Source organism: Gigantopelta aegis, chromosome 12, assembly GCF_016097555.1.
Source record: "Gigantopelta aegis isolate Gae_Host chromosome 12, Gae_host_genome, whole genome shotgun sequence".
Taxonomy (NCBI): Eukaryota; Metazoa; Mollusca; class Gastropoda; order Neomphalida; family Peltospiridae; genus Gigantopelta; species Gigantopelta aegis.
This window is the reverse complement of record NC_054710.1, coordinates 10973893-10989711: the sequence shown is the minus strand read 5'-3', so window position 1 is coordinate 10989711 and position 15819 is coordinate 10973893. Positions and strand designations below refer to the sequence as shown.

General features: G+C 37.5%; 1 protein-coding gene across 1 annotated transcript in view; it reads right to left on the bottom strand.

Moving 5' to 3' along the window:
• LOC121386193 overlaps positions 1-12932 on the bottom strand; it is a 40971-nt gene extending 28039 nt beyond the window's left edge. The window contains exons 1-3 of the mRNA XM_041517025.1: positions 12801-12932; positions 5074-5472; positions 639-986 (exon numbers count right to left, since the gene is read on the bottom strand). Coding sequence (XP_041372959.1) covers positions 639-966 — 328 coding nt within the window. The 5' untranslated portion in view covers positions 967-986; positions 5074-5472; positions 12801-12932. The remainder of the gene's footprint in view (positions 1-638; positions 987-5073; positions 5473-12800) is intronic.
• Between the last annotated feature and the right edge of the window lie 2887 nt (positions 12933-15819).

Sequence of the window (15819 nt, the reverse complement as noted above, 5' to 3'; positions counted from 1 at the left end):
TTCCACCTCATGTCACTGCCTCCCTCCTAAATGGATTTTCTGGATCCGCCACTGGTAATCTGAATAAAAAGTCTACATGTATAAATTGTATCATCATACTGTTAAAGGCATATTGTCACAGACCACTGACCTATTTAATGGTCTAACAAAGTATTACCTGAAAGAAAAAAAAATTGATTTGTCCCTAAATGTACTTTATTCAACCATCTTCATAACCACCATACTCCATTTATTAATGATATTTTGTCAAAATAATTGAATTATGGCAATGGTCCATAATTCAAAAACTAAAATTGCTGAGAGGGTGGACATGGATATTACTCCATCATGGTTCAGTTAAGGTGATGCGATAGCTAGATTTGGTTTTCAACAATTAATATAATTTTTATTTATTATCCAGTTTTAGAGAAATAAGGTCCTTAAATCCGTGACAGTATGCCTTTAATTAAATGTGTAAGTCTGTGTAACAACCACAGGTTTAATCAGTGGTGTAGGAAGGCACACACACACATATATATATATATATATATATACATATAAATCATCGCTGCTGCTACTGCTCCCCCTAACACTTCCTACGCCAGTGTTAATATATGAATACATGTGTGTACCTGCAGCATGCTTAATAATAAACTTACTCTTACTTTCAGTGTAGATGGTAAAGTTGGCAGAGTACATTTCATTCTTGTTGACGAGACATCGGAACATTCGAGCATTGTCATCCACAGACACAACGTGTCTTAGAGTGGATCGTCCCTGATTCACACAGTTTCCAGGAGTAACTGGATCATCCGTGATCCTGTTATTATAGGGGTAAGATGTCCAGTCCATCATACTGTCAGCATACTTCCACTGCCATGACCACGGTCTGTTTTCCGGTGGATTCCCAACATTACCATTACACTGAAATTCTACAGTTTCATTAATGTAGTATGGACTGGCCTCCTTCCGTGGTGTAACAAACATAGAGATTGGACCTGGATCGTCTGAAACAAATTTCAAAAAGACCAAGAGATACAAAAATGTACAATTCATCACAAATGTTTTTAATATGGAAAAAATATCAACCAAGTCTTTGTTAACTAGATAGGCTACCATTGGTTTTACATATTAAAAACACAAATAACAAATTCTATTTATCCTGTAACACTTCTAAAATAACAAATTTATAATATATTTAGTAAATTAAAGTTCTAAAGTTCTATGGCATGGGTATTAATGTTAAGTTATACAGGATAAACCAAGAATACTATCTCAACAAGTTCCCATATAAGACTGGTTATATTTTGAGTATGTACATCACCTGTAATTGAAAACAAAAAACTTGTAATTTAAGGGAATAGTATTCTTATTTATATTTAATACATATCACAGGGTTTTATTTCTAAAATCTGACTTGACACCCATGACTTTTGACTTTTGGAATTTTAGCATTGTTTTATAAAATTTGAAAAATATCTTAGTAAGCTTTGTTAGAATCAAAAAGACTACCGTAATACTACATGTATATACTTGTATTCCAATTAATATCAAGTCATATGTATTTTTTTACAAATATGCCTTTATATAAAAATTATTTACATTGATTGGGAAATTTTTACTCCCAAAATTGAAAATAAAAAACTACATAGCTTTTGATTATCAGTCTAGAAATATAGGTGATAATAACAGAAACTATCACTGTTGTGAAGTATAGATAAGGCTATTCCAACCCGAGGGACAAAAACATTTTGTCCCGAGGGATGGAATTGCCATATCTATACATCACAAAGGTGATTGATTCTTTATTTTGCCCATTTAATTACAGTAACAAAACATTAATTTTGTAAGCTACGGTCTGTTGAAAATATTAATTTGTTTAAATGTTTTTAAAACAATGACACAACGTGAAATGGCAAACTGAATTTTGAAAACCATGAGTTATGATGTCAATCATCATAAAACATGAGTTATGACATCACGCGTATGTAGAAATCATCTAGCCCTCGGGTTGGACAGATTTATCTAGCCCTAGGGTCAGACAGATTTTTCTAGCACCGTGCAAAAGCTGGATAACCCTGTCCATGCAGTGGGCAAGAAAACCCTGTATCACTAAACACATTTTTTAAAACATCAATGTACCGAAAAGGTTGCTGTGAATACACAGAGCTAAGGCTAGGAATAATAATGTCTTTTTTCTTTAATTATATCATGACCTCACAGTTATTGACAATACAATTTTTGTAAACACCTGGTGGCATGTACAATATTTTTATAACTCACCTAATTAATAACCTGGGACTAATGTCACAAAACATCATAATCCTTGTTTGGCATGTAAACGTAAATCTACATGTATGACTAAACCACAATTCTAACTAATAGTAACATAGTTTGAAGTATACACATTTCCTTTTATTTCGTACTTACAGTGCTCCATAATCCACAATCATAATAATTTTAATGATGTAAGTCAGGGGTGCACAAATCGGTTGTCTGCGAGCCCGGGACAACCAAAATATGTCGCGGCAACAATTCTTTGTCAAACAGTTGCTCAATGGGCAACCAAAAAAATCATAAAACAAATAAAATTAAAAACAAAACTTCACGATACTCGGACAGTACCGGGCAATTCAAAAGTATCGGCACTGACAAGTTGACTGACAGGCGATATAAATATCCACCCTAACGCTGCCATTCATCCAGCGTCCACCGTGCATGATTTTGGCAGGAGGCATTTGCCACATATTTCGTCCCCAAACTAGCTGGTTCTTACCAATTCTCACTACAAAATATTTTCTATTCATCATAAAAACCTTGTTGACACATCCCAATATTGACGACTTGTGCTTACCAAGTGTGAATTTTTTAGACACCATCTGGCAAGCTTTAGTCTAATTAATAATGAAATATTTCTTAAATGTTGTCATTATTAACTTTACTTCAAAAGGAGTTCTGCATTTTGTAAAACGTGTTTTTCATGTTTTAAGTTCTTCATATTTTCATGAATTAAATTGTATTTTTGTTAAATAGTTTAGTAATATGGTCAATATAAAATATGTATTTGGTGCGAAATAATCCGGATAGGGACAAACTAGTAGTACTAAGTAGGGTCGATTTGACACGAGACAAAATGTTTGGCATCACTGAAAATGTGGATCAGGCCTGCTACTTGTGACTGTCATGTGTACACTGTTTTACAGAGTATTCCTGTGGCGTTTTATTCTTGTTTAATTTGTTCGATCTCCTACACAGACATTAAAAATTTGCGCTGAATAATGTTGGCTAAAGTATGTCACAATCTTTGGGAATGGATGATGCAGCCGTCGAAACGAGTATTACATAATTTCAGTGTTTGTCTGCACCATTTTTTGGAGTGGGTGAAGTGTATGTGAGGGTGTGTGTTTGTGTTCGTGTATTTGTGCAATTTTTCCCATTTACATGTGTTTGGCATCTATTTCATGCAGAAAATTACATCATTACAGAAGATGGAGCATTTTAAGGACAAAAAAAAATTACATGTGTACTTTTAACTGTATTTGTTGTACTAAAGTAGTAATAAAAACTATGGTTCAGTTGAAGATTTACATTTACGTGCAAAACTACATGTAGGCTTACAATGTTTTGTGAAACTGCACCCTGTTGGTTTTTTCTGGGTTTTTTTTGTTATTATACTTTTTGTTTTTGCTTCACATTAAACCAGACCTGTCAACCCTCCCGGATTCCGCAGGAGTCTCCCGGTATTTGATCAAATCTCCTTTCACCTGTGCAGGAGACAGTTTCTCCTGTTAAATGACATTTTTGTAAGCATAAAAAAAAAAATCGATCCTCTTTTGTCAAAATAACAGAAGGGAAGTAACTCTGCCTTTTTTTTTCTCATTCGGAAAATGTCGACTACTTTCGGTTTCCGAGAATGGTACAGGCCGAATTGTCCCGACTGTTTAACCTTTGCCGAAGTGAGAATGTGGGATAGCCTATTTATATTGTTAAAAAAGCACACGGAGTTTATAAAAATGACATGTTATTATAATGTTTGTTGTCATCGTAATGGCTACGAAGCGTGTGTCGCTAATTCAACAGGCTGTGTATTGACATTCAGTGTTGCCATATAAAAAAACTAAAACTATCCAATTTAGTTCTAATAACACCTCTGAATTGTAAAATGTCTTCCCACTGGATTACATAATGATAATGCAACTATGACGAATCTGAACTGCCAGACTCCCGAGTTGACAGGATACACATGCATGTTAAAATCACATGTCACAGCAAGACAACGAAAAGACCAATTAGCTGTATAAACAAACTTGTGTCAGTTAATTTTTGTATGTTTGTGCGGTAAAATGTTGGTTATAAGGGTACACTTCAAGAAATAATTTTTGTACAATTAAAAAATGTTGTGTTTGACTTTGACATAAAGTTACTCACGGAAATGAGTATAATTCCGGTATATTTCACACGATGTCCGTAATGAGGTTTTACTTATGATTAATGAAAATACAATGTTTATTGCATCATTATAATGATTTTAAATAAGTACCACGCCACCGTTCCTCATTATAGCAAAAACTGAATATTAATTTATAAGATTTATATAAATTTGTCTTTGGTACTTAGGTACACTAACCACAAATGATAATGTAATGCAACCTGTAAGGCTGTAAGTGTAATACCGTAAATGTACTAATTAATTATTTTTTTTTTAAATATGTATTAAAGCATAATATTTAAACTTAAAAACAAAAACAAAAAAAAGTTCTAATAATTTTTTTTTTTTTTAATGCCAAGATCTAAGGTTAAGAAGTATATTTGACATTATAAAGTATTCATAAAACTTATTGTAATAATGTTTTTTTTAAATCTTGCGATTTTGGGTTAAATTGTGTGAATTTAAAAAATCTCCTGCTTTTTCAACACACACCTCCTGCTTTCTCTTGACTAAAGGTTGACAGGTCTGCATTAAACTCAAACGACAACTTCAGGAACCAGTTAAAATAGTTTGCAAATGTTTTGCGAAAAACAGATGGTTCCCTAACCAGTGGAGGAATATAACTTAGAAGAAGAAGATGGCTGAACATACATCACTGTACTTACTTGGTATAGTCTTGTTCTTGCCGTCTTCTGATTCACCAGGTACAAATCCTGTCTTAAAGTACTTGATTCTGCAGAAGTACTGACCTGAATCACTGCATGTCACTTGTCTCAACACTACCTGTACAAAAGATATTGGTTTGTTATTGTTATCTGCCTTCCCAGTCACTGTGGCTCTGCTGCTTAACTGTGTGTCTTGTATTCTGGCTTCTCCATTGTATTTAAGTGGTGATGCTACAGCCACTACTACAGGCTTTGTAGAAATCCTGCTTTTACTGACATCTCTCTCCACTGTAATGGCACTAAATACATCTACTTCGGAAACAATACTTCCAGGCCGACAAGATATTGTCAATGTCTGGGTAGCAGTTGCATAATCAATTGTCAGCTGTGCTCCTTCAACTGTAAAGAAACAATAAAACATGCATGAATTCATAGTTACTGTACTGGCCTCGGTAATATTCCATATTGTCGTGGTTAAGCCATTGGATTGTAAAGGGTTTCTGCCAGAGGGTAAAACGGGTATAGCGCCATATATACCGAAAATTTTGTCACATATTTTATTTGTTTAACTTTAATAAACAAAATTAATTACTCTTATCAATAGTGTATGATTCTTTTAACCCAAACCCTAAAATTACTCCATTTTCTTTCTTTAGGGGAGGTCCTCCATACCCTCTGTTGACTGCATGTTGTTGCATTCAATTCCATAGCGTCATACCCAAAAATTTATTTATGGCAGAAACACTGGAACATAAGGCTGGGCAGGTTCTGGGTTCACAGCCCGGTATATATACCGGCTCCCACCCAAAGCAAGTGGTGCGGTGGCACAGTGGTTAAGGCATCAGACTACAGCTGGTAGGTACAGGATTCGCAGCGAGTTCTTAAGGGCTCAATGGGTAGGTGTAAGACCACTACACTCTCTTCTCTCTCACTAACCACTATCCTGGACAAACAACCCAGATAGCTGATATGTGTGTGGCCAGGACACCGTGCTTGAACCTTAATTTGATATAAGCAGAAAACTAAATTCAACTGAGTCAATGAATGAATGAATGAACAGTTACTGTCACCTGTGTACCTCCAACTGTAAGGTCAGTAAAATACATTTTCTTACACAAGCATTAATTGGTGAGAACATCATTCATTATTTTTGATAACACATAGTTGTTTATACATGTACGTGTGTTAACAATTTCAAGACATACGACAGGCTGCTCCTAGGTGATGACCAGGTCACCAATGCCATCCATCCAATGAAAAACCAGGAATTGCCATTAACCCCAAAACTAACTCGCCAGAAATTAGGAACATTATTAATGGCTACTAATCTCGAATGTCAATATATTTAGCTAATTTTGTTTTGAATCCTCCATACGAACGATATAATGTCTACTGTGTACTGTACCCATGAAAAACGGTATATACAGTAGTGATTTCCCCAGAAATTTGGTAAGGCATTGTAGACCAAACACTTTTGGGGCATTTTCACCATTTTCGGGGCACTTGTTTTTCATTAAAAATACACAAAAAGTAATTGAAATAAAATTAATGTAATTTATATGTTTGCTTTTATAAATGAATGGCAAAATATATAAAAGGTATACTTCATTCATTAATAATACCTTTTTGGGTGTTTTATAAAGTCAGTTTTAGAATTAATTATTGAAAAAGACTTGTTTAATCTCAGGACAGCATGGCACTGATTGAGGGAAGATGGTGCTCGACTATTGAGGCATGGTGCTGCCCCATGCTAAAACAAGCTAGGGAAAACACTAATACTGGCAAAACCCCATGGAATTTTAATGGAGACACCATATTGGTCAAGAGTAATCATCCATTAAAAATCGTCCAATGAAATTTAAGCATTCTTTGAACACATGGCATCGTTTATACATGTACATCAGAGCCCTCAAAAGTACCCGGTCTCCGGTGGCAAATCGCCGCCTGAAACAGCTTTTGCCGCCGCCTACTTTTCGTTGATGGTAACAGAGGCCATGAGAATGCATCTCAGAGGTTCGATTTTTCAAATGTTTCTGGGGGAGGGCCCCCAGACCCCCCACTTTGCCCCCTGCTGTCATCACTGTTGTAGCCTGCTACTTCTTAAACTATTGAGGGCGCTGGTACATGTGGTCATTTCATTTCAACTTATTTTCGTGCTTATATCCAATTAAGGTTCAAGCACACTGTCCTGGGCACACACATCTCAGCTATCTGGGATATCTGTCCAGGACAGTGGGTTAGTAAAGTTAGTGGTTAGTGAGAGAGAAAATGGTGTAGTGGCCTTACACCTACCCATTGAGCCCTTAAGAACTCGCCGCGAATCCTGTACCTACCAGCTGTAGTCTGATGCCTTAACCACTGTGCCACCGAGGCCAATCACATGTGGTCAATATGACAGGGAACAGTTTGGTCAGTAACCAAATTAGCTACTTTTTTAAACAAAAAAAATGGCTAATATATAGTAATAAAATTAGCAAGTGGTTAAACTTTTGGGTACGCCAATTACCCACTGTAACAATGAATATCATTTTTTAATCTGTCCCGGGACAAGCCCCTGGCTATCCAGAGACGGGCCCCGGGACGGACATGCTCGAAACTCTAGTGGTATATGAGCATGTAAAAATTATTCGCACTCGCACTCACTTTTTAAAGTAAATGTACACTTGAGCACCGATGTCCAAGGTATACCATCCCTAAATTAAAAAGTATGTATGTAATAGAATTCCTGCCCTGTTCCAATGGTTACAAACTACCTATATTTGACTGAGTCCATGTATTCCTATGTACATGTAGGTGTTACAGACTTTGTCTATGTTACAAAGAAAGAAATGTTTTATTTAACGACGCACTCAACACATTTTATTTACGGTTATATGGTGGCAAACATATGGTTAAGGACCACAAAGATTTTGAGAGGAAACCCGCTGTCGCCACTACATGGGCTACTCTTTCCGATTAGCAGCAAGGGATCCTTGCGGAGCACTTACTCAGGGTTTGGAGACAGTATCTGGATTAAACATCCCATGCCTCGACTGGGATCCGAACCCAGTACCTACCAGCCTGTAGATCGTTGGCCTAACCACAACGCCACCGAGGCCGGTTGGTCTATGTTACAATTTATGATCACAAATCAAAACAGATTTATCGATCATCCTCAATATTTTCTTCTTTCTTTTTGTGTGATAAACAATTGCATATCTAAATACAAATGGGGTGGGAATGGCTAGCTATAGGTGAGCAAAACATTTTGCCAAACTGTCTATTAAACTTGAAAAAATGCCGAAATCAACAATTATTTTTAAAACAAAATCCTATTATTTTATCAGGACTAGCTCTGGGTGTGTAGAATCTATCGGTTACTAGTCATTTCGTACCATAGTGCTTTGGTCATTTCGTACCACAGTCATTTTGTACCATAGTGCTTTGGTCATTTCGTACCAGTCATTTCGTACCATAGTCGTTTCGTACTACAGTGCTTTGGTCATTTCCTACCACAGTCATTTGGTACCATAGCCATTTCGTACCATAGTGCTTTGGTCATTGCATACCAGTCATTTCGTACTCGGTATCTTATTTTTGTCATTGTATGCCAATAACCCTATTGAATTCACTTTTCTGAAAATATACATGTATATTGCCACACGAAGACGATAGTTTATTTTTAAGACGAACTGACAAGTAACCCATGGCACTGATGATCATTTCATATCATACGACCCCCCCCACCCACCCCATCTTATATAGGCATAGTCCTTAGCCCACTGTCTTTATTAAGGGGGGGGGGGTAGGGGTGCAACGATACGATCAAAACCGTATTGTGATATACTGCGATACGACAAACCGTATTGCAGTATGTATTGCAATATATCGTTGCTTCAGAACCAAAAGGGTTTAAGTTTCGGTAGCACATAAAGAAGAAAAGGGCCAAAAACTGTTTCTCACCTAGACACAAGTTTTATGTGGAATATCGTTTCATTTCAGTGGGTATTAGGGTAAAGGAACACCACCTACACTACTGTATAGCATCATTTAGTCTTAATTACTGTGATATTCAAGGTTTTTCACTTACACCCTTCTGGTTCCAGGCCGGATACATACCCATACAGCATGCATTAAAATGACTTACACCCTTTTGGCTATTCTGTAGATCATTATTATAAAGATAATCATGCAATGGATATTATCTAGTGCACTGTAGTTCTTTCAAGGTTCATAAACATCAGACAATCATGGTTCTTGTGCATGACAACTCATCTTTAATATGCAACAAAACAAATAACAGCAGATCATAAAAGAGGACAATGGCAGACCAGTACCAGTCCTAACAGTCATAACTATTGAAACAACTTAAGTACTGCCACAACCTAACTGACTTTAAAAGAAGATCTGTCAGCCATCTTCATTGTCAGGTCTAGCTAGCCTTCGCTTTCCTCGCTACGGTCTTCAGGGATGTCCTTGGCAATAACTATTAGATCCTTATGCTTCAAAGCTTCCATGGGCAATGGGGCCTTGTACAAGTTAGGGACTTCTGCTGCTCCTCCTCCCTTGGTCTTTGTTGTCTTTGCCAAAGACAAGGGCACCCTGATGAAGGGATCATCTAAACACTCTTTGACAAAGATGGCTGACATATCTTCCCATGTGTGCCATATCCATTTGAGTTTTGTCCATTTGATCTTCCTGTCATCATCATACGTTGTTTTGTTTTTCATCATTTTTGTACTGGCTTCTTTGTGATTTATGAAATCTTTGTATATCATTTCAGTGACATTATATGGCTGGGCCAGCCGGCAGCAGCGTGCAATTGCATACCAATCAAAGGGGGTGTAGACTTTATTGGTCTGACCCTTCCTCTCAATAGTAGAGTGGACACAGTCAACCTCAATCTGACTGTGCCCACTCTCCATGAACTTTTGATCAATGATTTTGACGAGGTGAGTGCATTCCTTTAAGAACAAGAAGGAACATGGCAGAATTTATTGAATTTCTATTCTGTCCGGAGGGTGTGTCTGAGTAAAGGGTCACGTGTTCTGTGCCATTGAAACAACTCATGAGCCACAATTCCAAGCAAGAGGAAATTTCACAGGATCCTTTGCCCCCCCCCCCCCCCCCCCCCCCCCCCCCTCATACAAAAAAAAACCCCAACATTACAGTGACAAATATTCCACATACTAGACGGTCACCTATATCGAGGGGCGGGACGTAGCGTAGTGGTACAGCGTTCACTTGATGCGCGGTCGGTCTAGGATCGATCCCCACCGGTGGACCCACTGGGCTATTTCTCGTTCCAGTCAGTGCACCACGACTGATATATCAAAGGCCGTAGTATGTACTATCCTGTCTGTGGGATGGTGCATATAAAAGATCCCTTGCTGCTAATCGAAAAGAGTAGCCCATGAAGTGGAGACAGCGGCTTTCCTCTCTCAATATATGTGTGGTCCTTAACCATGTCTGACGCCATATAACCGTAAATACAATGTACTGAGTGCGTCATTAAATAAAACATGTCCTTCTTTCCTATATCGACTTCGATATGATCTCCCAGGCCTGCTGCCATTTCGTGTCATCGCTAATTTAAAGTCATCGCGTAAACAGACGAGTGGTATGCATGGTTATTTGCACACTTTCTGTTTGTTTGTCAAATAAGATACAAGAAAACAATAACGTGTAAAAATTGCTCGTATCGAGCTGATGAAACATCGCGATATACCGTTGCAGCACTGGGGGGGGGGGGGGGGGGGGGGGGGGGGGGGGGGTGGGGGGGGGGGGGGGGGGGGGGTGGTGGGGGGGGTGGGGGGGGGCTTCAATATAGTTGCATTAGCCTAATGTTTATTTTTTAAATCAGTAATTCGACATTTCACTATCTATCATTCAACCAAGCTGCACAACAAGTGATTGAGGTACGAAATGACCAAGGTAAGAAATGACCACAGACATGGTACGAAATAATCATGGTACGAAATGGTAAAATTGGGTACAAAATGACTATGGTACGAAATGACTGGTTTACAATTTATGTATTAAATTTCAAAACTTGCAGAATCCCACCATTATTTTCAACAAAATATCAAGATTCATTACATGAAGTTTTCTCGCCAAATTAAAATAAAATTAGCTAGCCCTGTGGGATGTAGTGCACTGGTAAAATGATCACCTAATGCGTGGTCAGTAGGATCGATCCCCGTCAGTCGTAACATCATCATACATGTACATGTGTATATCAAAGTTTGTATTGTTTAACGACACCACTAGAGCACATTGATTTCTTAATCATCAGCAATTGGATGTCGAACATTTGGTAATTTTAATTTTTTTCATTAGTAAGTAAGGGATTTTTTTATATACTGCATGATCCCCAAGAGGAGGAGTACGATAGCACCATACCACGGCCTTTGGGTAACATGGTACCAGTCCGGGCGATTGGTTTGCATTGGCTGGAACGGAGGAAATAGCCCAATGGGCCACAAAAGGAGCCAATAAGGATTGATCCTACACAGAAGCCCCTGCGCTTGTGCTTTAACCCCCGTGGTGCAGGGGTGTAACATTCTCCTTTGAGAATGGCCAATACAGCCCAACATTGAAGTTTAGAGTAAGCATTTGGTGTCCGTAAAATTCTCGTGATATTTGTATTTGTAGTGTACATTTTGACGGAATCGATCATTTTGAACAGTCTTCGCCTTTCAACACTGTCGTTTTTTATGTTTCAAACCTTAACATTTTATATTGATGTTGATCATCACTTTATTTATTTGCATTACCATAGTTTGACACCCAATAGCTGATGTATTTTTCGTGCTGGGGTGTCGTTAAACATTCATTCATTCATTCATTCATTCCTACACAGAATGTTCATCAAGCTAGCACTTTACCACTGGGCTACGTTCCACCCCCATTCAGATGTGCAGAACAACAAGAAGGTACAACGCAGGTTCGTTTCGCATAGGGGCATTGGGTTTCTTTGTGTAGCGTTGGTACTGGTTAACAACATGTAAGCTTAATGTCATGACTGGACTCGAGAATAATCAAACTAAAGCTCTGTGGCATCAGATTTAGGAAAAAAAGATACAGTAGCTTACAACAGTTTGGTTATTGACGATTGTCTAAGCATTACATAGTTTCCTCTTGCCTTCCCCTACTTATTAATATCAATGAGGGGAGGGCTGGAGGTGATTAGAGTTATGGGTAAGTATAAGGCCACTACATTGACTGACTTAGAACTCACTCACTAACCACTAACATACTGTACTGGATATAGACAACACAGATTGCTGATGTATGTGTGTGCCCAGGACAACGTGCTTGAACCTTAATTGGATATAAAGACGAAAAATAAGCATAAATAAATAAACAGGGCCAATGTAGTTTCAACTATGAAATGTAATCTTCTATGGCCATTGGCAGTATTGGTGTTGTGATAGCATTATTGAATCTAGGGCTTTCGTAATACGCATCTAAATTAGAACAGATATATTGAAGATAAAGACATAATCCTTTATATTAAATGGGGGGTGGGATCTAATGTTGAGATATTATAATACAAATAATTACGATCATATTAGCAATATGCAATAAAATTATTAGCGTTTACACGTCCAGATACACAGCGACAAGACATCGACACACTTCTTCCCGGAATTGATTCATCTACCTGTAAACAGGTAATGCGAAAGGTATGTATGTGGACAGGTGAAATTCACAGCGACACAAAACCCTGCTATTCCAAAACTTACCCGCAGACCAAAATCCAAAGTATATGAACAACGAAAGTTGAATCCAAATTTTGCCATTGTGGCAAAAATGCCCATCGATCCTGTAAATCCCGTTTCGTTTCGTTAAATAGTAAATGGCTCTTGTCGTTTCAAACAGCACACTGAGCTGACCCAAATTAAACTACGCTGGAGCGATATACAGGTTACGCCAATGACGATAACAAAAATGACTAATTATCGTTCGAAGCACGCCTTGCTTATTAATTAGAGAACAGTGGTGACCGTCATCTATCCAATGAAAATCTCGCGTCTCCCTAACATTAATTATGACTAACGTATTATGTTGAAAACTGTGTCCACAATCTTCGGAACTATTTGTTTTTCGCGGATTAGAGTCGGATGACATGTCACCTATTTGAATTTCTGCAGTACAATTCTACATACATATATCTATTTATAGTCCTCGCTACTGATATAGGGCGGCCTCTTCATGTGTGTTCCGTACCTGCTTTTTCATTTCGTAAACTTATCATGTAGTCGTACTAATTAAATATATGCTAATTAAAGGTCCTCAAGTTACATAATCACAGGATATGGCACCCACACTCACATACAGCGCTAAGACACTTCCTTGAAGCAACTGCAGAAGTCTGTGGTATATGGCATCCGTACAGACAGGCACATCGCTGCTGTCGTATACTGCACAGTCGCCACGTCAAAGGATGGTAAATACAAGTCTTTAATGACACAAGAGAGCCGTTTTTTAAAACGACACGCAGCACCTTAATCACATTAATCATCGGAAATTGTTTGCATTAAATAGGCCAAAAACACACCGGGGGTGGGTCTGTCTGTATACTCTGACGAGTATGGTACCACAGTCAAAAATGAAACGCATCTGATCGCATGTGAGAAAAAACTACCATCACGTTTGTAAGAGGTTTGTCCTTGGCGCGAAAAAAACAAGTTCCAGTTCTTTTATTGCTTTAAGTTGTTCACTTATCAGCATTATAACAATGAACAAACATTAATATATACAATAGTGCGGAACAAATGGTGGAGAGTGACTTACATATCTTATACATAGATACACACACATACCCACACACACACACACACCACGCAGACACAAATACACATCAAAACACACAAAACACCCACATATATAATAGAAAAAAACAAAACAGAATAAAGATAAGTTATTTTACAGGTTATCCTCAGCGGCTAGGGGTCTAATGATAAAATGAGAACATATTAGTTTATTTCAGTAATAGTTGATCCCTAGTTCTGTTTGCTTGTAATAAATATTTTTTCCGTAGGTTGTTTATCTCTTTATTGTTTCCGTTGATAATAGTTGTATTAATTTTCAAAGTACTGGGATGCTTAAAGTAGTATTTTTAATGAATGTTCTTTCTTAAAGTTTTCGTATCTTGGACATTGAAGGATTAAAATGAAATTCGTCCTCAATCTCATTACAGTTACATAAAAGTACATATTCTTTGTGCCCTTTCGATATTTTGATACCTACCAGAGGTCCTCAATATTTAATTTATGTGCACAAATTCTCATTGTCTCGTACGATTATTTAGCATAAATTCCTTAATATGAGTCTGGTTACGGTATGAGTTATTGATAAGGCCTTCAACGGCGCATACGACTCAAGTAAATTATCCTTCCTTATCCAGAACTAAAGCTGATGTATATAAGCAATCCCTTCACTTGGCAGATTTCTGTTCTTCTATTGATTTATATAGGCATTTGGGCCTTAAAACATACATCATACCTTAATGTCTTTTATTCCTGACATAAAAAATAGAAATTGATATTGGTCGAGTCCCACATATAACTTAGGGCCCCTAGGTATCTAGCTTCTTGTTTAATGTCGTTAACCATGTCTATCCGGTCACTGAGACATTTCCGCATATATAGCTTTTTTTAAGATACCGTTACTGGTGACTACTAAGCTTTTAATCCAATATTTAAAAAATTTAATGGGGGTGTTCTGATATTGCTAAAGGATTATGCGCCCTACTTCCGTTATAAACAAAAATAATTGCATGTTCTTTAGCTCCAACCCAATACTTTTTTACAAAATTGTATATGTACTTTCTCAATATCGTGAGCTGAGTGAAAACCCCCAGACTTCGCTATCGTAACTAAGAAACGCTATTGACATAAGGTGATCAAAACACGGCTAACATTGTTTCAATATTAAAGAAATTCTTACTACAGATATTTGATATCCAAGATATTGGGCTTTGAGGCCTTGTTTCATCAAGTCGTGTTTTTGGTGTACTATTAAAATTTGTGCCATTGAAACGAAGGCATCATCCAAGGTAATTAAATTCATCTACAACTTCTATTGGTGGCCATTATCTGGACCATATTCGCGTTCTTTTTTACTTTTCCCCATTTTAAAGACAACCTAGTTTGGTTTTATTTGTATTGACGGTAAGATCCCATTTTGGGTCAATTTGGCTCATGTGAATTTCACATTGATTTGGAACCGCCTGGGAGGTTTCGGAGAAAAGTACCATACTCATCAGCGAGACAGGATATAAGAATATATTTAACGGTTGTATTTAAACATATGGAACAACTGAGTGATAAAAATTGCATTTCACAATCCTTACCCGTCCATGGAAACATATACATCTGGTGATAGGACATTCTCCCGAATAGAACCGTTTCTACATACAAACTAATCAGAAACTACGTTCATTCTATTTTACCACAGCACTTAACATTATCATATAAGATCTTATACAGAGATAACAATTTTCCTGCTCTATTGGCCCCAGGTTGAAATTACCATTATGTACCCCAACTTCGACTTTGTCTGTTTACCACACTATCAAAACCCCGTGCGCCCCTTTTTTGTCGTCGACAAAACCCTCACGCAATTATAATCGCTTCCTCCTATTTTTTCAGAGTTCTGTTTCTTAAAGGATTGGTAGTCACAAACACGAGCGTCATGGATGACTCGACATCTGCTATTTCTAAAACACACTCCACTTATCATATCGAGACTCGGTAATGC